The 27355-nt window shown below is 39.0% G+C and overlaps 1 protein-coding gene across 9 annotated transcripts in view; it reads right to left on the reverse strand.

Moving 5' to 3' along the window:
• WNK1 (WNK lysine deficient protein kinase 1) overlaps positions 1–27355 on the reverse strand; it is a 99073-nt gene that overhangs the window by 51364 nt on the left and 20354 nt on the right. For all 9 annotated transcript variants that reach the window (XM_053976937.1, XM_053976935.1, XM_053976936.1 and 6 more), the window contains exons 2-4: positions 14959–15131; positions 10826–11046; positions 8629–8786 (exon numbers count right to left, since the gene is read on the reverse strand). In XM_053976937.1, the coding sequence (XP_053832912.1) occupies positions 8629–8786; positions 10826–11046; positions 14959–15131 (552 nt within the window). The remainder of the gene's footprint in view (positions 1–8628; positions 8787–10825; positions 11047–14958; positions 15132–27355) is intronic.

The raw sequence follows: 27355 nt of genomic DNA on the forward strand, positions 1-27355 counted from the left end.
ACCACCCAACCTCAAAAACATTTTGAGCCATTAACAAAGAAATTAGAGGGCAATCACAACAACAAATTGACAGATGTACAGAACTAAAGTTGTTATACATACAAGATATATATGTATCTTGATTGACACATTTAAATTAATTGCTTCTTCCTGAAGTTAAATTTGTATGAGAGAAGTTTTGGTGAAAAGGATAAAACAGACTCCTCATTCCATGAGCAATCTTTGCTCACCATCACCTTCACATACATATCTACAGGTGATCTGCAAGCCCAAGAGCTGGAGAATACTGACACTGCCTCTCAACCAACTTCTGTCAGTGTCTCAATACTGTACTTTTATCTACTAAAGCCAGAGATTTTACAGCATTCAAAGCCTTACAAGATTGCTATAGTAGGCTACAGTTCTGTTACTTTGCTCCCACACACTTAAGTTTGAACAGGAACTAGTCATAGCTCTTCTTAGAAATTACTGGCTGCAAGCCTTTCCAGCAATCTCAAGTAAAAGGTGTAAGTAAAGTCAAAACCCACTCTATTTGTGATAATACTAAAATGCTATGCACTAGTGCAGAATATATACTACAGCTCAGAGATACCCCACTGATAAGTGATCCAGCCCAGCAAAAAAGTTATTTGCAATTTTTTCTCAAGACATGGAAGTCCACTGCTCCTCAGAACCACTAGGGAAATAAAGTATCAGTTTATTTTAGAAGTTCAAAGAATCTGAAGCTAAGAACATTGTTTCAAGTTCAAAAAAAAAAAAAAATTAATTAATCACAACAGCTACTGTAATTGCAGCAATTCTAATGTATAGAATAAATTAATCAAGCTCCAGAACAGGAAATTTTGTAACCAGGACAGAATTTCTTAGTGCACAGCTGGCTAACAATTAGCATATTGGTGCATGGAATAGTGAAAAGGGCCTTGTTTAGAAACACACAGTATGAGGACAGAGGTTCTTCTGAAACAAAGTCTGACTGGACAAATAGATCAGGTATTAACTCTCTTACTCTTGCACAAAAGCATAAAGGTAAGATCAGTTGCATCTATCACACACAGTTCTTTAATCTAACCCTTAGAAGCAGAGATGCTGCCTCTAATGTGAACACCTTGAGCTAGCTCAATGATCCTTTGCTTTATTGGGAATTCAGCTTGAAAATGGCTTTCAAAAAAAACCCCAAAACCAGACATGCCTAGACACACATTTCAGTTATATAAATATAGAAATGCCACAGTGACACAATACTAGAAGTGTCTGTCTTCTATTTTCAGTATGGAAAACATGTTTTTGAAAAATAAAATTGTATTAGTTGCGCCCTCTGCTTTAATCTGCTCCCACTCTGGTAGAAAATCATTGTTCTGCACTCATTTTTAAGTTCATGTACAGTAACTCAAAAGCTTAGTTCCACTGGACTTCAAACTGAATTTAAATAATGATGTAACATGGGCCACAAAACCCATTTGGTACCAGAACTAGCCTTTAGAAAGTATTATCTACTTAAAAGGCCTAAGGAAATGTTGCAAGCACCAAAAATAGTGCACAATTCCAACAATGCACCAAAAGTCACCATGCCTTTTATTTTCAGACTTATTCTAATAGGAGTGAAGACTTTCTTGGAGTTATTCCATTCCTATCCCTTGCAACTATAGCAGTACAGCTGGCAGGACAAGAAATAGTAGCCTATGCATTCTTAGTGACAGTATTTTTAACTAGTGCCACTCTATGACAAATAACACTGAACCAGTCTCCCCACAGGAATGTTTCAGTGATTCACCAATCACAGAATTATAATGGCTCTCATCCCACTGCAGAGCCAGGCATTTTAAAAACACTTATCACCTCCCTGTTTCTAAGAGCCACCTTCCCATCTCTTGTTAAATTAACCTCAGTTAATGTAAGAACTAAATGGATGTCAGTACAGGACAGAATATTAAATACTAGGATCATAGTTTTAAGAGATCTGATCCTTTAAAAGATACTTTTTAAGCTTTCCAAATTTTTAAAGATACATTGTTTCACCCACACTCTGTGAACTTAGGTTTCTAAAAATACATCTAGAAACTCCACATTACTACTACACTTCAGAAATTAAAGTACACTTGATTTTATGCAACTCAGCCAGTGCTCACAAGCTTCCACTCCTTTCAACTCCTGATGATCTTAAAATTATATCCTGTTCAAAACTGCCAAAGGACACAACCCAGGCTCATCAGTGAGCAAGGTAAGAAAGAAATAGCTCCGTTTTCTTCAAACGAAGTTTGTTTCACATCAATACTGACAAAAAAAACTCGCTGTGATCTTAAAGCTTTTGATGCTGAACAGTGAGCTACTTTTAGAAAATAATTCAGTTGAATAAACCTTTTCCCTTCCAAACTCAGGCATCACCTGACTTACCTGTGCAAACACCACAAAATCTGGGTAAGGCTGAAAGGGACCACAGTGGGTCATCTGCTCCCACCTCCCTGCTCAAGTAGGGCCATCCCAGAGCACATGGCACAGGATTGCCTCCAGAGGGTTCTGGAATATCCCCAGTGAGGGAGACTCCACACCCTCTCTGGACAACCTGTTCCAGTGCACCATCACTGCACAGGAAATAAGTTCTTCCTCATGTTGAAGTGGAACTTCTGTGCATCAGTTTCTGCCCATGGCCTCCTGCCCTAATGCTCAGCACCACCAAAAACCTGGCTCCATCCTCTGACACCCTCCCTTCAGGTACTCAGACATTGATAAGGTCCTCTAAGTCTTCTCAAGGCTGAACAGGTCCAGCTCCCTGAGCCTGTCCTGAGGAGAAAGATGTTCCAGTCCCTTCATCAACTTTGTTGCCTGACTGACAGGCTCAAGGTGATCACTGCTTTTCCTTACCTGGATCATTGTAACTTGTTAAAGAGGACTTCTAAAGTAATATGCAAGACTGCTTAAGATAATTAATGCTTCTAACCCTTGAATTTCCACCTTCCACTTTTAAGGCTCTGTGTTTCTGAATTGATGAGTCAGTGACTGGTTGATAGGAAAGATATCTCCATTATCTACTTAAACCAGATCAAAAAAAAAAAAAAAATCAGGTAATGCAAGGTAAAAAAATCAGTTTTATTCATGCCTAAAAAATGCTAGATATTGCTTCCAGGAAGTAAAAGAAGAAATTAATCACCACTCATTAAGTACTCCAAGTAAAATTAATCATATGTCTAAAGGTTTAGTATTTTTTATTTGCTACTTAAGACCCCTTAGGAAGAAGAAGAAAATAAGAGCTGGAATACTTTGTCCACTGCACCTCTAGTGAAAATGAAGCAGTTGACTGGTCTAGACAGTTATAATGCCTAACTTTTAAGACACTAAAGAAAAGATTCATTTTATCTCAACTGACCAAACCACAGCACTCTGTAACTGCCTTCTTTCCAGCAAAGAGAATGACCTTCACCCTAACCAGTGAATTCCAGTTCCCACCAGTTAGGGAGATTAAGGAGTTTTAAACCAGTTAGACACTGCCTGGTCAGGTTACTTATTATGTGCCTTGTTCCCTTAGGCCCTTTTTTAAGCTCTGGAGAACAGAGAAGAAAAATGTTATGCCTGTTGTGGAACATTTTAGTACTGAACAACTTTTTTTTAAAAACTCAAAAAATGCAAAATGCTTTTTTTTTTTCCCCCCCTTCTCATCTTAAGGCCAGCTCAGCCAACAGACATTTGTTTAGAGAGAAGAGACTGGACTTCTGGTGAAAGAAAGGACAAATACAAAACTTCACTTTGTCAAGGTAAGCATGGAGAAAAACAAGTACAGAGCACAAGTCCATCAGGAAAATTTAAAAGGTAAGTTTATATGATGGGAGGGGGGGAGAAAGAAAAAGGGAATTTTCTGCTCATACTCAGATGATTTGTACATTTGAAACTGAGGATGGTTTTAATAACTTTTTTGCAATGAACATATTTGGATTTTAATGTTAGTGGCAGATATGCAAGAAGGAGAAAAATCTGCATAACAAACATATTGTCTTTTTACTAGTCCTGGGACTAGTCAATCACCTAGCAAATTTAAGCCTTGGAACATCCAAGTATTACGAGATCTAGATTTTGAGGCAACAGCTTGGGTTTCCACGGTCCCACCAGAGGCTGAGGCAAAGCAGCTGAAGTTACTGCAGTTAGTTATGCCTTCACTGCATTGATGCCCAAACAGACTAAATTAAGAAATCATACTTAAGATGTTTGTTCTATAAATATCCGTTTTTCCATTTAAATGCACGTGTAGCCCATTTTAAATATCTCCTGTGACAAAGTGTTTAATTGCAATAGGCATGGAACAGGTCAAAGAAAATATACCAGTCTCTTGAGAAGAAAAAAGTCAGACAGGGAAAGCCTCCTAAATTTTACCAAGCTCTTACACTCTTTCTTTTGTTTTTTATGCAAGCAAGTATGTAAAAGCATTATGTATCTTGATTTCATTTTGCATTGTAACTCTCTGCATTACTTGGATACAGGGCAAAATCGCCAAAAAAATACAAAAAACCAAAATCACAAAAAAGAAAAAAAAAAAGGGGGATCCATTCCCTAATCTAGGAGTATTCCACATAGACAGCTGTGCTTGCACGAGAGGGCAAAGGAGAAAAAATGAACCGAAGGAGCAGGAAACAGTACTTTAACTATAGTGCAACTTGTAATCAATTCATTGCAGGCTTAGATTATTTCTTTTCTGAGGCCAAGCAGGCAACACTAAGTGCTCACTGGATGCATTCAGTCCCAGCTGAGGAGACATACTGCTTAAACCTCAGAGATTTCCCCATCCCACAGGAAGGTAAAAATCCAAAGAGCTGAAATTCTTTAAGCACTGACTACTAATTTTTTTTTTTAATCATTTCCAAAGAACAGCAGAGGATGGCTTCAATAAAGAAAACAGGGTTTTGAGACAAAATTGCAACACTATGATTAAATGAAAACAAAGATCAAGGCTAGATTCCTTTATGCTTGAGTGACAAGCCGTGCAGATGTCTTTCCTTTCTAAAGAAACTGCTAGTGAAAGGGTCTGGACTGAATACGCTGAAGGGTGCAAGTACAAACAGAGGTCAATAGTCTGTGTTAAACTGATTTCCTTATCAGAATGGTGAAACAAAGTTCAGCATAACACCTTGAGCCTTTCAAATTCTGCACAGTTGTGTTTTTTAAGCCAGGTACATACCTAGGTTACTCTATTAAAAGAATTCTTCTAGATAAAGTAATCCAGAATAACAATTTAATTGCACTTTTGTTTCTTGGGCCAGAGAAATTTCAAGAACTTTATCCTAGGACTGTTTTGAGGAATTACAGGAACTTCCCAGTGAGAGAATGTAGACAGTATAAATGAGCATCTTAGGAACAGCAGCAATGCTATTGTCCAAGATGTGAAGCATCAATTACTGCCTGGGCCAAAAAATGTCTCAACTGCGAGAGGAACTTCAGCTTTTAGATCCAAATTATAGATCTGTGCTTGCTAAGGTGTATTATTTAACAAAGAACTGCTTCCAACCATGAGGAAAGACCCTGAACCAAAGAGGTAGAACAGGACTGAGTATTCTGAGCAGTACTGCAAAGCTGCAGTATCTGGCCATCAGCTAGAGCCATCCTTATCACAAAAGATGTCAGGTCAAAACTCAACAGAGCTGAGGGCCCCTAAAAAAGAGACCATTGCACAGCCAAAATGAGAGAAAAGAACATAAGCTGGTTTATGTCCAAGAGGTTCTGAGAGGACACCAAGGGCATTAAGAGACCTTTTACAGGATTCTGTCCTAAGCAATAGCAAGGATTTAAGATAATGGAGCAACTTTGCTTTTTACTAAGCCTAATAGTTTCTGCAAAGAGGATGAGGGAAATTAATTAATTTAAATACATATGGCCTGCAGTCAGTAGCTGCACATTTTGATCTTATTGCCTTTGGGGTTTCAGTGGTTTTTAAACTCCAACACGGTATGACCTTTCATGACTTTCATAGCAGACCATTCCTACTGTCCTTCATTCTGCTCTCTGTGTGCACCTAGATAAAATAATCCTTTCAATTTAAGGCACAGCAGGACTGTAGCTGCTACCTCAAAAAACCCCTAAACGTGTCCAGGGAGGTAGCAATGAAGGGGTTGAAATGGAGATGCTAAACCTTTTCCATAAAACACACCCACCTTCCAACATACATCAGAAGAGATGTGTTGGTAAGTACTGCTGCAGTCACTTTTGCAGGAGGGGGTTTTCTGCCTCCACTCTGTCATTGATAGTTCACACACTGTCCTTTCAAGTACTGAATCTGGCAAATGGTTCACCCCTCACCCACAACTGCACACACAGTCTAAACTTCTAAAATCTTCTAAAATTTAAAACTACCTGGCTCTTTTTCACATTGGTTCACAGAGCTTTCACGGAGGGGTAAAAAGAATGCCAGGAGTATTTAATTTCACTTTCATAACACCGATCTCTTTCCACATTATAGAACACCAAATCCTCCATTATCAGTTAAGACAGGATTGTGCCTTATTTCCAGGTAACGTTGTCTTGCCTTCATTGAAAGCTTTCCTTGAAAATTCTTCACATTTTGTTTCTGGTTGGTTTTGTTTTGAACAAACTGCTTTGCAACTACACTGAAATAAACAACCCCAAAAACACCAAAGCACACAGACTTTCAAAGCAGACAAATGTACATTTCATTTTCTTTACCTTCCTGTCCTTTGCTACTTTTGAAATAAAACAAGATTTGCTGGATTTCATATCAAAGTGTATCTTAAGAGCTCTCAAGCAGTAAATTAAATAGTTGGGAAAAAAAAAAAAAACAACCAATAAACTTGATTTCTGAACCACTGGCAGAGTAAGGTGGTGTTGGACGGACCAAAAAATTGCCAGTGTTTCTCATCCACTTAGAATTTCCAGCATCAGCCAATAACAATGGGCAGAAAGGAGCACCACACACAATAAACAAGTGGTAAGTGGAACCCTGGTAAGTCTCTAGGTAACTTTTTCTGCTACAAATCCCTGCAAAGCTTTCCAGTTATGTACTTCAAAGACCAGGGAAAAGATGGGTCTGTAAGACCTGGGGATTTACAAGCCTGAGGTTATCTCAAAACGTGATCCTCACCAACATCCCACTTCCCAGCAGTGTCCTTAAGGAACAGGCAGGACAGTTACATTAGGCAATGTCTATCCAAATTTTGCTGCTTTGGCTTTGTCCAAGACACATCCATAAGCACAGCAGAAGGTACCACTGAGACTGCTCTAGTAAGATACATAGCTTTCTTTCATTGATCCCAACTGCTTCCAGGACAGATTATGCTGTACACTAGACCTTAGCCTAGTTCTTAAACTCTATTTAGAAAATTACAGGTAAGTTTGCCAACACACAAAATAAAAAAACTAAACAAAAAAAAAACCCAACTCTCTGTGTATATAAAAAGTTATTCTAACATCTGTGCAAAACACTGACGTGACCACTTATGCCTTTTTTCCCCCCTTCTTCTGTGACCCTCCAATATTTCCCTGAAAAAAAGGGATAGTCTTCTTTCACCAAGCCTCTCTTCAGAATTCATTGCTTCTGACATGAAGACTCTTCTCCAACTCTAAGTCAGGAATTGTATCTGCCTTTTGCAGTGTGAGGCATCAGGAATAAGAGAGCATTTTATTTTTCCAAGCTAGGCAAGTTGTTCATTAAATCTGCAACTTCTCTGAGGTAATGTGCAAAAAAATTAACAGGAACTCATTTGTTTATGGACAAAGAGGTAAGTCTAAGGTTTTTTTCTCCTTTGCACTCATGCACACATATTCTGAGAAATCCAATGCGAGTTTTCACTTCCCCAAGCAGCCACATCACTATTCTTTCTGAATGCTTAGGTCACAAAGTTGAACATGTTTGTTTCACTGTACTGGTACAATCATCACAACACCTCAGATATCACAGAAAATCTAGCCACACCATACTGCAAATTTCTAGCACTGCAGTTCTGCTTCCTGCACTCAGAGCCTGCATGTTCCCCCCAGTCTGGTCAGATGGGTCAGCTCCAATCTCTTGATTGCCTTCTCAGCTGTATTTGTTTTCTCCCACAATGCCTCCACCTCCACCACTACACTTGCCCAGTACTTACCAGGGTGGAATAGCTTCCTACTATTTATCAAGTATTTCCACTTCATCATTATAAGAAGTGCCCCCAAAACACAGGAACTAAGGGCCACTCAGAATTCAATGAACTATTAAAATCACTCTAGGTAACTGTCTGGCAGCCAAGCCAGTGCTCAAATCTGTTATCCAGCTTTATTGCCAAGAACAAGGTTACCAGCTCCTCTTCAAGACAGAACTACTTCCACCATCCCCCAAGGGGCTTAGAAAATAATCTGTTACTATTCTAGTGCATTTATTTTTTCTAGTTTGGTTTGGGGGGTTGGTTTCTTCATATTTTTTCTTATATACTGAAGGAAGAGTATGAACACATACAAAATTTTATTTCCATTCACATATTTTACAAGCTTCTGACAGATGTTCAGTGAGTTCAACCACCCTGTAACTTTGTACTCATCCCAAAATAATCTCTTTTCATTTTTTTTTCCCCACACACGCTTGCACAGCACTGGTGCTACCCAGCTGTAGTCCTTTGCTGCTAACAGCAGTAGCTTTAGACTCAGTAGTGAGGAGGGACTTACGCTGGTCACTCGGCGGTAGATCTGCGCAGCATTTTGGCACTCGGAATAAGGATACTCAGACGTGGCCATCTCTAGCATACACATCCCAAAAGCATATACATCAACGGACTCATCATATTTCTCCTCATACATCTCGGGAGCCATGAACTCTGGGGTACCTTAAATTAAAAGAACGATTCAGACTCTAAATGTCTCAAAGCGAGCAGAGGCTGCTGGCGTTACTCACCGCAGGGACAAGCGGCTGGGCAAACCTGTGAGACAAGAGAAAGTGGAGGCAAAAAGAAGAGGGAGGAAACCCTTAGTGACTCTGTTGCACCAATGTACTTTGTGAGTCTTCCATTGCAAGGCCTTTATGGAATAACAATGGCATGTGAGAACTGATGCAATTCCCTCTTTAGGTATGTTAGTTGATACAAATATCAGAACAGACTGGATTAGCCTGAAATCAAACAGGAGGGGAGGGGATAAGAAGAGGGAAACACTGCAGACTAGCCATAGGCTGCAAACCAAATACTAAGGACAGTTAAGGCACTTACCTTTTCTCCCTGTAAGAAAAGAGGCACATTAAACCTTGTTTCATAAATTACCTGACTGCCCTCTGCTGCAAAAGAAGTAGTACTGGTAAGAGCCCACAGCTAGTCTTGGACCTGGTGCTCTCCATCTACTTAGTGAAGTAGAATGGATGAGGTAAGGCCTTGCAATGAAAAGCTCTGTTGTTACAAATAAAAATCTCTGTGAAGAGAGGATAAAAGGTAATTTTCTGCAAAGGCCACTCACCAGAGCCCTTTTCTTCATATACTTACCTTCCCACCTGCAGTATATTTATAGGCCTACTGCAGATACAGGCATTAGTGAGGGACATCCTACAGTCAAAAATACTCAGAAATACAGAGAGATTGAGTTACAGGCATAGAGCGTGAGAATCAACAAGTCCCATTTAAATAGTGTGCAGAAAATTTTTGCCCAGTGAAGCATCACAGATCCCCTCTGCAAACAAAGGGACTTCATTGTATGATCAGATATACTTTAAGCCAGAGATGCAAGTTTGCTTTTTGTAAATTTAAACACAGAATTATTTCCTGCAGACACCAGATTCCAGACAATTTACAGATCATTCTACAGCCCATTGCTTGTTTTCACCACGCTAAACAAAAAAGAATGTAATTGCAGTCATTTATCCAAAGGCTAATCATTAACAGATAACTGTGCAACAGATGGTAATTTTCCAGTGATAAATTTGAAGATATGACAAATATGCATAAGAAATTATGGTTTTTAACACCATTCTTTTTTTTCCTATTAATACTTTGACCTGGTTAAGAAGCAGGAAATATTTCAGCGACAGCTTGCAAGAAAATTTACAGGTATACGCCATTGATCCCAGCTAGGAATCTGGCACAGGACTGTTGAGTAAATGCTGAATTTTGGCAAGCTCTAAATACTGAGAGTGAAAGAAATTTCATTCCCTGCAGTCTATTGACCCAACTATAAAAACAAAGCTGATAAAACCAATTATTTGAAGAATTCACAAGAAAGATTACACTAGTTCCACCACACCAATTTCTGAAAAAGGTTATGAATGGATACACAGGGACAGAGCCAGAATAAAGCAGTATTTCCCAATGCACCCTCCTAACTCACAAAAATCCACATTCTACAGACTCCCTGAGTAAGGCATTATACCACAGTCTGTGTTATTATTTAAATACATATACATAATATTGACTTGCTTTGGTATACCTCAGTTTCTGATTACTCACAAGCTGCAAGAGTTTCAACATTAACTCCTGGTGACAATGAAAAAAAATTTGGCTGTATGAACTAATGCTACACTAAATATCAAAATGTTGTTTGGTCACCAAAATGCATTTGAACATTTCTTGAAGCAGCACCACATCAAAGGTAAGATTTATATGTAGTGAAAAGTGGTTTTATCAACAATGTTGCACTAGATTGTTGGGCCTATATTCTGAAATAGCTAATGTTAATATATAAATAACAAAAGCACAACCAAAATTTCAACATGTCTTTGCATTAGGAACACAGAATGACCTCAGCAACCAAGAGACAAAGCCTACATATTTTCAGGCTTTGACCATGCATCTTTGTAAGCATGTTTTTTAAGAAAGCTCTTAAAATACTTAAGTCTCCAAAGAGGTAGACTGGCTCAGTAGCCTCCAAAACAGGAGAGGCTTACCTATCACACTTTTGGCAAAAGAAGCTCGTTTCAGGGTTGCCAGACCAAGGTCTCCAATCTTGACTGATCCAGTGGGGCCAGTAATGAAGATGTTGTCACATTTTAAGTCTCTATGAATGATGGGAGGAGTACGTGTGTGCAGAAATTGTAAGCCTTTCAGTATCTGACGGCACCAGCTTCGCAGTACTTTAATTTTCATCACTTTAAATCTTTTCAAATACCTAATGAAAAAAGTAACAATAGGTTAAACAGATTCTGCTAACAAATAGTACATTAAACTATACCATTTGCTGTTTGGAACAAAGAAACAGTAATTAAGGACATGTATAAATTTCAACTTCTATTTTAAAATCTACCTGAGCATTTCATTACTTCAGAGGAGCTAAAGATGATTCCCCTCTACAAAACCTATCCCCTTTCTTCTAGCCAGCAGATTATAATGATGAAATAAAAATGTGAAAGCTTGGTGTACATAGCTGATAACTCCTCTGCATACAAAATCATTCTACAGTAATTAGACAGTTGGATTGGTAAATTTCAGGGCACTGCTTCAATGACAAATAATTCAAGGCTCATGTATTACAGTTCTTTACATATTTAACTTCTCAAACACTCACAATCTCTACCTTGATTAATTATAACTGGGTGGGAAGGTGGGTCACTAGATCCAAAATGTTAATAACCAAAAACGTACAGAGCTGTGGAAAACTGCAAGAGCTCTGAAATCATTATTCCCTCGTTTACAAGAGTAGTCAAGCACTCTGTTCAAGGTTTGCACATTACATTTTAAATCTGCTTCAAATCTACCTGTGGAATTAGCAAGTAAATTAGAAATTCTTAGAGATCCCCTCCCTGGTGCAGGACAGGGTGCGATCACCTAAATCCAACTGGTACTACTCATTACTTCAAAATTATGGACAGATAGAGACAGGGCAGAGAAATCTTTAAGAAGGCTCTGTCAAATAACTGAGGTGGAAGACTTCATACATAAGTCTTTTTGCAGGTAAAATGCAATCCAACCTTGAAACCCCATGTAAGAAGAGTCAAATTTCATACCAAAAATATTTTTCAATGAGCATGACCTAAGACTAAGATCTTATTCTGTTACTTAACTTCAGCAGGTTAGAGATGTCACAAGGTGAATAACCTCTGACAGTTTTCAAGTGCTTTCCAGCAGGGTTTTCTCTCCATCTCTATTTGGGTAACATATTTTGAAGTGAAGTGTTCCTTCTGAAAAAGTTCAGGCCAGACTACACGTAGAGAAAGGACCTAGCATGCTCTGTAGAGCAAGGACTTTATTCTTGTTCGGGCAGTGTTACTCAGTCAGAGTCTCAGATAAAGATCAGTTTCACACTACAGAAAGACTGCTAGTAAATTATGTGACCAGCATGGAGTCTAGCCACTGCAATCTTAAAACTAAAAGCAAGTTGTGTTCAATTAATCCATGGTAGTGGGTCAATCTCTTCTGTAGATTCACTTAACTAGGAGACACAGTCCTGATGAAATCACTTCAATCAGCTCCAATACAGAAATGCAGTGTATTCATCCCTTTAATTTCTCCAGTTCAAAATAAGATCTGGGAAATCATGTTGCTAGCAATGATCCTGCTGTGAAAATAAGTCTGTAAAAGTAACTGAGTCAGTTCCAGAGGAAATCAGGTCTCAGAATGTAAAGGAAGGCAGGGGAAAAGCCAAGTCAAGGATGGAAACAAACTGAAGGAGGTTCTGAATCGCACCAGCCACCACTTGAATTCTTGCTATTGATACAACCCTCATTAATATCTCTTGAGCCTGTTCCAAAGATTACATGGTAGGGGCACTTCAGTTCAGCATCTGGAATCCCTAATTACATTCCTGGTTACAAATATGTTAGTCCACTGCCAGCTTTTCACTGTTAAAGGACCTGGATCCAACCATCACCCAGCATCACGCAGTGTGGCTGTCACTGTTCCGTAACACTAACCTGAATTAAGTCACATGTCACTTAATGCAGAAGACAATTTAAAATGGAAGCCCATATAAATACATAAAAATAGACAAGCCTACTATGTATATACATATAAATACACAAAAATAGACAAGCCAGTATGTTTTCACTTTTCCTACTATCGTGGAATAACTTGGGCTTGAAGAGACCTCAGGAGGTTTCCAGTCTATGTTTCTGTAATTACAATTACACAGAGCTCAAGGAGCTGTAGGAATCCTTACTAACATAAAACAGGAGAGAAAATTTCCTTTAAAATATCATCATACTTGTATTCTGTTCACTTTTTTTACATCAAGTGACAAGAATGTCTATGTCCCAAGTACCAAAAGAAGAAAGGCATCACTTATCAAATGCAGGTAAACATATTGGAAAAAAAGATATGGAAGTAATAGTCAAATATATGCAAACACAAGTGTGTTTGCACAGTGTAAATCTAGGAAAACGCCACAAGCACATTATTATTAAGGCACACCTGAAATCTCCCATACATTAACCTGCCAAGTCTCAAGCAAAGAGGACTAGAATAAACTAAATTACAATTATAAGACCAACTATACAAGCGTAGAGAAAAATCCTAGCCAGAACTCTACAGTTTAAAGGATTTTCAATTAAAGAGCATATTAGTTTTCTCTGGATTAAACAAAAAGACTTCCTTATTTCAGATACAAAATAATCCCACAGACAGAAAATCTGGTGTGTTTCTTCCTACAAACACCCTACTTTATAATTGTCTATTATTACTTCATCATCTTGCTTATGACACTATATAAGCCAACCCAAATATTAAAATCTGTGAGAGGGATAAAGGAATAAAAAAAGGGAGGAAAAAATGAATTTAGCACTACACATTCAGGTAAATTTTAATTAGGTAAACTTTATTTAAAGGCATCAGTACAGAGATGCAAGACCATTAACTTACTACTTGTCTGAAAACAGCACATGAAGCAGCAGATCTATTATTTTACCTGAAATACCTTAAGCAACCTGAGAAACATCTCCATCAACATACACCTAAGAATGCTGTCGTATCCTAAGCCATCCTATTCAAGTACTATTTCAAGAGACAAACACTTTCCTGTAACTGCAGCCCAAACTCCCAGAGAGCCATTTTTCTTCTTAAGAATGTCCATTTGTAGTTATCAATAAGCACGATAAAAAACACAAGACATTCACAGGCTATTTGAGCCAAAGAGAAGGCAAACTGTTTCCAGCTCCCGCAGCCTGCTTACACATGTAGGGTGTGAATGCCTCTCCAAGAGTGAAATGGGCACTGAACAAAGTGAGGGATGCAGAGCCCCTTTGTTCCAGAGCTGGCAGCTTTACTCCCAGCAGAGGGATGGTGGCTGGTGCTTGGGACGTGCTCCCAGAGAGGAGCAGAGCCCCTTTATTCCAGAGCTGGCAGCTTTACTCCCAGCAGAGGGATGGTGGCTGGTGCTTGGGACATGCTCCCAGAGAGGAGCAGAGCCCCTTTATTCCAGAGCTGGCAGCTTTACTCCCAGCAGAGGGATGGTGGCTGGTGCTTGGGACATGCTCCCAGAGAGGAGCAGAGAGCGGAGCCCCGCACACCGCTAGAGGCCCTCGCAGCAGCTGCAGCTCCAGCGCTGTGCTTTTAACTGGGCCTTCACCACACCACGAGGTGCACTCGGCTGCCTCACAAGTCCAAGCTGCAGGATTTTTATCTGAAGCTTCAGCAAGTTTCAGATATATCAATAGGTGCTGAATTTTTTTTCTTTTTGCATGTTATTTCTATTAACACCCAAAACATCCCAAAAGAGGTGAATTCATTTGAGCTTTGAACTTTACTAACTAGCTCATCCTAAATGGAAAGCATCCAGAGAAAAAAAATAAAATAAATTCTGAGAAGTGAAAACTAAGTATTGCCTTCCTGAGCTCTTAAAATCCAAGTCTTGTGCATGTGCTTACTGGGACATCACAAGTAAGAACTGACAACCTTGCTAACTCAAAAAGATGTTCTTCCATGCCCTGCAATGCTAGTAATGTTCCTCTTAAGCAAGAATGTTCCTACAGTAGGTTATCCCTCAGCAGAAGGGCTCTATTCTCATCCACTCTAAATATCACCTACTTCTAAGTGCTCTAGAGTTGTGCTAATGAAACTGAAACGCTGTGACTTGTCTTAATTTACTTACGTTTTTAATGTTCCAGACGTCATGAGTTCCGTCACAAGAACAATACACTTTTTTCCTTTGACTGTAGACTCCCAGGAATCATAGAACCTGACAATATTGGGATGCTGAAGCCCTTTCAGCATCCCAGCTTCCTCTTTAAATCTTTGTCGCTCTGACTTGGACAGCTTCCGATCCTAATAAAAAAGAAAAGGTGCATCAGGAAGTTTTGCTTTATTTTCTTATTGAGAGGCAGCAACTTGAAAACAGTTAGGTACACACAAGAATCACACATCTTAAATACCATCTGGTTTGCAATTATCTTTAAATATTCTGTTTTGAACACATTCTATTAAAGTCTTTCTATAATATGTTGTTCTTTATAATTCTGTTGCTCTCAGGGTTAAGAACTGCATGTCTGTAGATTAACTCTTCTTTCTGCTTTCTCCTGCTATACTACTCTTAATAAATTTAGCTGTTGCCTGACTTGGGGTGGAAAGGGGATACAGTATCTTGAACACTTCAGTGTCTGAGAATGAAATCAGATCATTTAAAGCATGTCCCTCTCATGTTGTACATAACAATAACCTTTCATTATTCCTAGATGTCTCTCCAGACCACTGGTTAACAGATGGGATTAAGCAGTTAACTCTGTTAACATACAGTATGTTCCTGTAGCTGTAGACCATCAAGTGAATGAATTGGATTTTCTCTGATTAAATGCAGAACCTCATGATTGAGCAAGTTCCCTGAAATCTCATGTCAGCAAAACCAAAAAACGTAACTCCTAGTAGAGACAGAAAGCAATCTTTTGGCCAGAGGCAGAACACAAAACAGCATTTCTGGACAATACAGTTGTATTGCAGCTGGCTATCAGCTATCACCAAGACTCGGAGCAGCTATTACCTGAACGAGCAGTACATCTCAAAGAGAAGTTTCCTTGTGCCATGCAGTGTTCTCAGTTTACCAAGGCATGACCAATGCACTGCTCACACCAGTCAGACTGACTGCCTGGCACAAACTGGGCCCATATGCAGTTTGCATTAAAAAACCAAAGTATTTCAGGATCTACTTATAGCCAAGAATTTCAGAAGCATAGTTTCTAAGTTATTTAGCAATAACCAAAGACCTATTTGTCAGATCTGAGTAATAATTTTAAGTCACTTGATTTCACATTGTCTTGTCTATTAAAAGGAGGCAGTAAAGCAAGCAGGATTTACTTATACTCCCATTGTGCTCCAGACAGTAATTCCTCTTCCTTTGTTTACAGGTCATGTGTTTTCTCAATATAATTCAGCCATGTAATATCTAAACCATCCTACATTCACTAAGACCATCAACATTTTCTAAAAGGTTCACAGAGTATCTTCAGGCATGGACAAATTTCTTTTTCAGATGAAGCTCCAATTTTCAGAAGTATACAATTTCCCCGGGTAAAAGTCTGAAAACAGGTTTGAAATCACCTCAGGGATCAGTTTCCTATTGGTGTCTAGAATGTCACTCACCTTTACAATTCTTAGGAAAATGCAAAATCCTTATGTATGACTAATTTAATCTTCAGACATGAAAAAAGCACTCAATCCTACAACTACTTCACTCAGCAGAAATCAGCATTACCACCTCTTCCCATTCTCTCATAAGCGTACCTGCGCAAGTTTTGATATAATGTTTGAAGAAACACTCCACCAACAACTGAGCATTCATGTCTGTTTAGGTGTTGCAGGAGTTTTTATATGTAATTTGTACTCTCATTTGAGCTGCCTTACCCCTCTAACAGCTTTCCTTTCAGTATAATGAACAAGGCAGCACAAGTTCTGTTTCAAACCTTGATCTTAACTGCTTCAAACTGCTGAGACAGAAGAGCAAGAGGTACAGCTGACCATGCTGTCACATGCACCAGTGCTTCATACAACACAACCACAATATCATCTTTCTTACAGGAAAATAAAGCAGTATTCTCAGCCTCTGCACTTGACCCATGTAATTCACTTTTTTAAGCCAGTGTACTTAGCTGTAAATTCAGCTACTATATATGGTCATTACACAGAAAAGGCTGCAATAATTACTTTTCTATCACTTTTAAATAGGCAATATGAAAACCTGCATTCATTTTGGTCCAAACCCAAGATTTTTGATACACATTTGGATTACATTTCCTTTACTGTGTGCATACTAACAAGTTATCTACCACAAACACTGTTAACCAGTTTTACACCTACATTTAACATCAAGTCAAGTGCCTTTCATTTCATTCTCATTTAACCCACGTAACCCAATCTACCTTAAGGGCTTTATTCAGTTTTCCCTGCCCCTGTACTACTGTCTCCAAATAGAAACTAACAAGTGCTAATCACTCTTATCAGTGAACAGACTCCTAAGAGGCACTCACATTTGGACTCATTTCTCTCTCTGGTCACATCCATGGCAGCATCATGTTCCTGCAAACACAGCTGTGACGTTCAGCACAGACACTCAACACTTCAGTGCTGGCATTAAAAACCCACCAAGACCATGCAATAGACTAAGTAAAACAACGCTGCTTTCAAAGTCACAGTGCCCCAGTGATCTGGGACAAGTTTGGACAAAGCACAGGCCAAAAACTTTCACCCAGGAACACAGCTATGTTTTTGCAACCAAGGAAACCCTGCACCCTTCAGTACATAACTGCAGCAGCAAAAGGGAACATTAAACAGAGCTGGAAGAAAAAGACAGAGAGGCCACTTGTTCCTAAGCCCAGCAGTGCATACTACCTTTTACTACCCTCATTTCCTTGGACACACAACCCACACCCTCATCTGTAACAGGTTTTTATATTCTTCTCCTAAAGGAACACTAATGCTAGGTTACACAAGACTGCCAATATACTTTAAAAGAACCCACAACTCTAACATTTGGGAAAATACTGGATCTCCTGCACAATTATACCAACGAACTCTGTATACACAATGACTGGTTTTAGCTGTACAAATTACATTCTAATGCAACTTGCAAACAGCTGGCCTGCAGGCCAACATACAATTTAAAATGACAAGTCCGTTTTCAAAACTGGAGTAATTAAAAATATTAGACAGCAAGATCTCCCAGGCTGCATAGACACAGACTAGAATAGAGCCCATCCCAAATGCATGTTGGCATCCTTTGAGCTGTTAGCATGGGCAAAAGTGACAACTTCACCTCATGCTTGTTCTTGTACAAAAATGCAACTTAAGCAGCTGCAGCTACTAAAATACTGAAATAAGCAAGTAAAATAGAGCATTGGATGTAATTTGGGAGAGTGAGATGTTATCAGCCATGTTAGGTATAAACAGTTCAGGAAAAGCAGGGGAATGAGAGTATCTTGGTATCACATGGAATCCAGAAAGTAGCTGTACAGCATAGCTGGGGCAGAGAGAAAAAAGCCATCATCACTTGGTGAGAATTTAAAAAGAGTGTTTTGCAAGACTTTGGGAAGGGAACAGTTTCTACTGTCCTCAGTTATAACTGCATACTCCAAAGGACTCAAGCCCAGATGTGCCTTCCCAACAAGGCACCTACTGGGGGCAGTACTCAGAATCCATCGTGGACTCTGAGCAGGAGTCTGCAGAATTGCAGGACCCTCAGGTGTATCTCCACTTCTAAAGATGTAATGAAATCTGTGGCCTACCACTCAAAATATGCCCTCCTTTTGATCAAATTATTGTAAGTGTGCATCAGATAAGCAGATTTATCTCCTGCAGCCTTTTTCCGATAACTCACAGTCTAAACATGTACATAGATGAATAATTTCCATACTTATTTGCTGTTCTCATTTGAAAGCAGAAATATAGGTTTCACAGATTAACATTCTAGTTTCACCAAGTGCAAGATCAGTTAGACAGTTTTAATGTTTTTGTTGATTTTAATTTTTTTTTAAAACAAACAGCCAAAACTGAAACCAAGTATAAAGACTCACAAGTAGTTTTCCATAAGCCTAGGAAACTTAAACAATTTTATAAAGAAGCCAGCACTTTAAGAACAGTTCGTAATATACAGCTTGATATCCTATCCTTCAAAGACCAAATAATTTTGGGAGTCCCACTAATAAAATTTAAAATGGACATACTCTCTCCTTTCTTGGTCTTTTTTTACCATAAGCAATCTTATTTAGGTAGACAAGACAAAGTCCTAAATCTAGAAGTTAGCAAATCACATTCTTGTAGTAGCTCAGCTGGCACATGCTGAGCAGATATAGCCCAAATATTTTTAAAAATATACGAAGCTGTCAAACTATAGGAGAGCTTGCTTCCTAAAATAGATTTAACTACCTATAAAATGGACAGCATTGTTCTTCCTAAACTGATATCTTCCCTCGAGGGCCTAAGTGTCACATCCCAATCACTGGGCTGCCCTTTGAACAAACTGAAACAGATGCATCAAGCCTACTCCGTTCATTTCATTCATTCCTTTCCACCTACATTAAATTGTTTTGACAAGCCAGGACACACAGCAAGGCGTCCCAGCACGTGATTCTGCAGTGCCAGGGGCCTGAAAGGAGACAAGCAGCAAATGAAACAATTGTTCAGCTCAGAGCGATTCAATAAGCTTTTTCTTGGCTGTTTCCATTTATCCAGGTCCTTCCCATCAGATTTGTTTTGGTCAGGAAAGAGCTATCAGAGGTGTTTACATTTTCCCATGCAAAACAGGGATCTTGGGCATTCATGATAAACCAGGTACAGGTTTATTCTTCCACTAATTTCCTTAACATACAGCAGCATGAATTACACACAGCATTCTTACTACCCTCTTTCTACCCCTGTACCTACATGCCTTATATAAATGAAAAACAAACCAACCCAAAACAACTCCCTTCCCCCCCTAAGATTAGCTATTGTACCAAGCTACAACAAACAAAACTCATAAGCAAAAAATGCCTATAGTGCTCTGGTGATTTGTTTCAGCCAAGAAATTATCTACTCAGCATCCTTAATAAATAAAAAGAAATACATTTCTGGCACCTAAATTAAATTTCAACTGGGAGACTCACATAGTCACTGAGCCCACTGAGTACTTTCCCATGTGTTTTCCTTCCTATCTGTCCACAGTCCCTCTGAGTTCTGTCCTGTTCACATCAGGACAAGAAATCACACATCTGCAGAACACATCCCAGTGCCCAGAGCAGTCACAGGGTCCAGTCCAGACAACAGAGGCAGCCGGGGAGCCTCCTCTTCACGGCACTGCACTCTGCTCACATCACCTGAGTGCCAGCTCAAGCAAGGCTCCCACTATTTTTACTGACTGACACCAAAAGGCCTGAGCTAAAGTCTGGGACAATTCAGCTGGCATTAAACAGACACAGTTTTGCATTGGTGGCACAGTGCACCTCAGCCTCAAACACATAGTACAGGATACCAAGCAAGTGGCCACCAAGAGAAATACTCTACATGAAAGGAACTACACCTGCCAGCTCCTGCTATACATCCTCCACGGTGATTTTCACTTCCTTAACATCAAGGACAATTTACATCACTAAAGTGATGGGGACTTTACAGCAGAACAAACCAGACTCAGAAAACTTCCCATGATCTCCACCTACAAATAAGTAGACTCATAAGCGATATAGGTCAACTTTAAACTGTTTGGGCTTTGGTTTGCTTTTTTTTTTTTTTTTTTAAACTCAGTGGATGAACTGCTACACAATTTAGAGCTCTTCTAGTTTCCACAAATATTAAGAAGAGAAGCAGTAAAGAGGAAACAGAGAAAGACTGGACACTTCATATACTACAGACAGGTTTTACTAGCTTTCTGCATATCCTACCACTAGACCAGAAATGATACACAGCTACAGCACAGGGACAGTTAGCTGTTTTGCAGGGAGAGTTAACTAGACCACAGCAACAGTATATAGTTCTCATCCAGACATGCAGTAGAAAAAGTAGTAGCAATGAACTGTCTTTAAGTGATGTGATCTGTAAATGTACAGCCATGAGAGACTTCAAAGTGCTGTTGAATTATAGATAGTCTGAATCACAAGCAAGGTGAATTATCTCTCTCTGCTGAGGTTACACTGAGAAGCATTTTGTCAGGCATTCAAATGTCTGAAAATTTGAGTGAAGACACTGCAGCTTCCAGCCTATTATTTGGAGGAAGAAGTACCATACAGAACAGACAAATGTTCTTCTGTGTGCATTTCTGCAGCATATGAGAAAGGCTTTGCAAGCCTTTAAGCAAGGTTAATGAGGGGTCATCAGAGGAGAAGCTAGCAAGATTGTGTTCTGATATTCAGCACTGTTAATGGAACTGAGGCTTTGTGGGCTGCAGTGTTCTCATCCTGAAAAAATCTAGCAGTTAAGAGGAAAAAAGAGCACAGTAACCATTGAGCTAGATTAACAAAATATCAACAAAGAGTCCACTGAGCTTAAAAATCACCCAGCATTACACAGTTGGTGCTTAAAAATGAAGTCTCAGTGCACAAGCACTGCATCTACTTGTCAGCATCAACACATAAACCACTTAATACTTTCCAGCATTAAAGACTAGGTAGAGAGATAAAAGGGAAGGGAAAGAGACTGTTCAAAATGCATCCCTGTACAGCAACATACAAAAAAAATTGATCAAAGATCTGCACAGATCCTTCCATCACTCCACTTTCTACAAACCACTGAACACAAAAAAATGATTAAACAGAGCTGAACAGCTGCTCTTCCAAAAGTACGTATCCAGGCTAAAAAATGCCAGCTCCCTCAGCCACTCCTCATAAGGCTTGTGCTGTGGACCCACTGCCAGCTTTGCTGCTCTTCATTTGACACGCTCCAGCACCCCACTGCTCTTCTCTTAAGTGAGAGGCACAGAACTTTCCAGCCACTTTCCTGCTCACCTTAGTTTAAAGATAGAAGACAAAGCTTCTGACAGGTAGCAAAACACTATGCAAGGCCAAGTTAATGCTTTTTGAAAGAATGATTTCACCTTGCTCCTTGGCAAGTCTCCACAAGAAGAATCAATTTTATATAAGCTACAGACAATCTTCATGAAGCATGCAAATAACCTTAAGAAAGATAACACTGAAGTATAAAATACTTCAGAAAAGAATAGGCTTGAAACAGTTACACGTTTTATGGTTCCTGATTAAAGGTAAATATTTGCTGTAGGTTTCCTCTTACACAAGGTATTAAAAATGCTTTAAGTTTCAGGAAAGTACACAAGCAGTCAACCTAAGTGAAACACTGAGGGATTAGTCCCATTGCTTGTCAGTTTCCTGGTGAAAAGCACCTGCCTTCTAAGTTTTTCACCACTGGTTATGTGGAAGGCAAAGGAAAATGGGCAATTCATTTGATAACTCTCTTCTTTTAATTTCTGGCATTTCATGCACTACAATAGTAGCTAAATTGAAAATTCATTGGAAGATGAAGTTAATTTGTTAAAACCACAAAAAATACAAGTGCTTCTTGTCCTTTCCGTTAGAATTGTTACAATTAAATGACACAGCAAATGTACACAACTTTACTTATGCTGCTCAAATGTTAGAAATTAAGAAACAAATTATACATAACCTGACAGATAACTGATGGTAGGAGGAGGGAAAGGAGGGAAATGAAACTCTAAATGATCAAACAAAAGGAGGACAGAAGTCTTCATCAGCCACCATTTAGTCTGAGTAAGTCAATTATACATATCCTGAAAGAACTTGTACTGCACCTTTGTCTCAACACAGAAGGGGAAATATCTGCAAACTACAGCCCACGTTTGTGACCAAAAGATTCCAGCACCACTCCCCATTTTATCCTGTGATTGTCTCTGTTTTGATGAAGCTCTGACTCACCACCACTGAGCAAGGGGGCAGAACACCAAGAATTCTGTTCCTGTGGTGTGCTCACTTTCCTGCTTTTACATTTGCAGTAGCCCCTGTGCCTCCAGTAGCAGTAGCAGCATCTAAGACACCTGGTGGCAGTAATGTCATGGACTTTTAACCTATCCTTGAAGAGACATCCTCAGCAAGAGGCTCCTGGGAACAGAAAAGGTATCAGAACTGATGTCTTGGCCTGCTTGCACCAAGTTCTGCCATCACTGCAAATACAATCTCCATCACAAACACAACAGCAGAAAAACACTAACAGTAGATGAGAACGTTTCTTCTTTATAAAAGGTCACCAGAGTCTTGAAAGTACGCTTCCCAATAAAAAAAGTTTATCTTTTATTACAGTAGCAGCGTGGGAATTTTTATTTTCAGCAGTGCCAAAGGTGACCACACTGCTGAGATATTGCACTTGGATACCATTTGCAATGGTCAGTGCCCACCAAAGAGGTACAAACACACAGCTTCCAAAAAATTCAGCCAGTGTAGATTTTTAGGTTACTGCTAAAATTTTAAGAAGCATTCATAATTCATACAAACAAAGTTTCTATTGGATGCTTGCTTTCCAGAGCTGTGTTATGTGTGAATTTACACATTATTACACATCTGTACTACTCCTCTCCCCAGTCTCTCACATCAGCAGCAACATCCTTAGGCAAAGCAAGTTGGCTGAACTCAAATCTGAGCCAAATACCCCTTCTAAAGAAAACAATTACTGAGCTGTACATCATTTAATCAGAGTACATTAAACACCATACTCATACTTTACCACATCAATTTGGTATTTTCCTTTGCTCTCCACAAAATCAGAAAGCAAAAAAAAAAAAAATAAAAAAAAATAAAAAAAAATTAAACAGTAGATATGAAACCTAAAGCTTAGACATGACCTCCTCTGGAATGTTCCAGGTCCTCAAGAATCTGGACTAAGAATGGCAAGCAACTGTTTAGGCTTCAGTCATTTCTATTCTAGGGTTGCTCTAGGCAGCATTTGTGTTTCCTTACGTAGAAGTCTTGGGTGGGGGGGGGAAAGATGGCTAAAAGATTTATTCCATTTATCCATCTTGAGAGGTTGAACATTAAGGGACAGTAATCAAAATGCTGGGCTACACAAAAATAATCACTAAAAGAATAGAGAGCTCATCTATTTATTTTCACTTTCAAATTGTTATTTGATCCATGGAAGTTAAATGGATAAGTTTGCTTTCTGATAGCAGTTCTCAACAAGGCTTATGTTTATTACATACAGCTTAATAGAGAATTGAAGAGTTGGCTGAACTGAATCCTTGACGAGCTATTAACCAGCTGGACCATCATGTCACTTGGCTCAGATGCCTCATTAAAAGTTTCCAAGTGCACATCAGTTCACATTTTGCACTGAACTGATGGTTTTGCCAGTGAGAAGTAAGGTACATCAAATCACCTCAGTTTTATTTTACTATGAAAACCCAGTTCTCCACTCAGGGGTGACAACACTTCAGGAAAAAAAGCCTTCTCCATAATTCATTCTGGTGGCCTCACAGATTTATTAATTCAATGCATTAGAAGCGCAATTGTAGTTTTTTGTTTCATTTATTTCGGTATGGCTCAGAGTCCTTTTACGAGCAGCTGCATGTCTAGAAGATTAGGATAAACCCTTAACTGCTTCTGATAAAGGCAAACCAATTTAGAAAATCAAAAACATATTACAATTCTTCATCTCATATTCTTCATAAAGTTAATGGCAAACAGGAAAAGGTACCTATAGCCATTTTTCAGCACGTTGGAAAGTTGCATCAATATGCTGGCTGGAAAACACACAGGAGTTTCAAGATGACTGCAAGGATTCACTAATAGTGAGCACACTAAGGGTTCAGAAGAACTAGAAACGTTCTCGTGCCTCTGAGCAGCTCCCTTGCAAAAATCTCAGCATAAAGCCTAGAGACAAGTATCAGATCAGCCTTCCCTGCCCCCCACACTCCTCCAGTTGCAAAATAAACTCACATCAGCTTACAGTACACATTGGCTTTAACACTGGTATACACATTGTGTTTGCAGCCTGGTTACCCTACAGCAGTTATTCTTCCCAGCTTCCCTCCTTTTCCTGCAAACACATCCAAAAAAAGTACTTCATTTAATTTACAAAACTGTGGATTACTATCAGTTATGACAGGATGACATATGAAGTGTAGGCCAAGTACTGGCAGCCAAGAGAAAATCCTTACAACAATCACTAGAAGAAAACTCCATGCCAGACATCTCTCATTCAGAGACAGATCTCTCATTCAGAGATCCTTCAGGTATCCATGAAAAATCCGCAAACAAAAAATTGCTAGGTGTTCTGCATGTTCTTGCAAGACAAAAGAAATCAAAAAGGGATCTCCTGTAGGGAAAGACTAAAGAGATCCAGAAACAATGAATCTTAAGGGGTGACCAAAATTTGTGTTCTAGATGAGAACTCAGAAATACTTCCCATAAATACCAGTATTAGTACTAGCATTTCACAAACACAAAAGTCCTCAAACACACTGGAGAAGCACTTTCAAAATTTTTTAAGTGTAACTGGTGTTAAGCTTCCTGTGATTCCATCTTCACCTCAGGATTCTCATAAAGGGAAGCATTAATAATTCTTCCATGCTTACCCAAAAGGTTGACTTATGAAATCAGTTTCTTGCACCACTTGCATGTTTACTATAGACTTCCACAATTATACCATATACATCAGAGACACTTACTCTATCAGCACACTGTGTACATCTTTCTTGGCTAACACCATACATGATCTGCATCTGAAAGGTTATTCACAAAGTCACAAATATTCCAGACAGTACCAAATGAACCCCTAATATTTTAATTCGCTAATATGTAAATTTAAAAATACGCATATTATCTTTCACAGAGCAAGGAATTTGAGTAGAGTTGAGTCAGGAGAGAGAAAACACTCAAATTTTAAACAGTGGATAGTGGTAGGACGAACAACTAAGAAAACTGGCATAATGAAGCATACTCTGCATCCAGAAGCTTAACTGGCTTTGCAATTCAATCCTGAACAATTTTAAAATACATTAAAATATACGAGAAAACATGGTGAAATTGAAATGCAGTTGAAGGGACCACTCAGTTCCTATTATCTAATGAAATACAGGATACAATACATAATAATAGCCAGGGTTTTGCTGTATTCTAAATCAAATAACATGCACAACTTGGACACAGAAGTACTATTTTTACAGAGGATGAAAGGGAAAGAAAATCAAATCCACACAAACCCTTGAAGTGTTGGATTGACTGGCAAGGAAAGCCATTAGCAACTAAAATTCAGTGTTGTCAAACAGGTGAGATCAAAGTATCAAAAGAGTAATCTCGAAAGGGAGACAAAACACACAGCTAAAAAAAAAAGCACTAGATGAAGTTTAAGATGAACAGTTAAGACTTCTTTTCCCTTGGAATTTGGGAACTACATACATAGTATTCCCACTGGCAAGGCTATCCTGTATTAATCCAAGCATTTTTTCCAAAGAATACTACTGGGAATATCCCACACTGCCAGAAGACCAACCATGACCTAGAAGGCCTCAGATACTCAACACGTTATCTATGAATCAGCTATTCAAAATGCTCCAGCTTATCCAAAAAGTCTGTTTCTCATTACATTGTGCTTTAGTCACATACTGTCTGTCCTTGGTCTGGTGCCACTTCATTTCAATTGTTTGAACAGGAACACTGGAAGGAATTTCTTGAAGACAAACTATAGTGCCTGTGCATGCCATGGTCCAAGGGGCCTGCCTTAAATGGGTCATCACAACCTGTAAACAGGCTTCTTTGTTTTCAATTTACCTCCTACTTTGTCCTACTGAAGAATTCTACATGCAGTTCAAAATTCAGTTTAATTGTGAACTAAAGCACTTTATCCAAAAAACCACCAAAAAGCATTCAAAATATTCAAGTAATGTATCCATACAGTGAAATTATCTAATATTCTGTACATCATATACAAAAACTACCAACTATTGATCTTGTTTAACATTGAACAAGTTCCCTTAGCCAAAAAGGTATCTGAAAACATTTTTAGCAGAATGGCTCTGACTGAAACACACTCAATGTGTTCAGCTAGTATGCACACACAAAAAAGCTATGGAAGCTGGAATTCAAAGGAAAGCAGTTTGTCACAAAAGCTGCTCTGGTACTGCATCCCTTCTTTCACTGGCAACAAGTACATTTCTGTGGGGATAAGAGTGGGTAAGTGGATTTAAGATATTCCATATTTCTGTTTAATTTAAATTCCTTGCCCTGCCACACAACCTCAAACATCCCAGTAAAACCATTTTAATTAAGCTAAAGACAGTATCATAAAGATAATTGACACTTGGAGCTGGTTTTAGCCTGAAATCCACTAAATAGTACTTTAACAAGTACACAGGCTTGCTCTTGCTAGAAAGAGTCAGCCCCCAGTCTTGAGATAACAAAGGCCACAGGCAGAGACAGGACACAGACCTCTGAACAGATGTCTAACAGAGCAGCCATATTCACTTTCAGAATAAGAGCCTCCTGTCCAACTACCAGCAAACAGGATGTGAGAAGAGGCAGGACAAGTCCACATAATCAGCAGACTGAAAGCACCTGAGAACTAATTCTGTT

This window comes from Vidua macroura, chromosome 5, assembly GCF_024509145.1.
Source record: "Vidua macroura isolate BioBank_ID:100142 chromosome 5, ASM2450914v1, whole genome shotgun sequence".
In the NCBI taxonomy this organism is placed as follows: domain Eukaryota; kingdom Metazoa; phylum Chordata; class Aves; order Passeriformes; family Viduidae; genus Vidua; species Vidua macroura.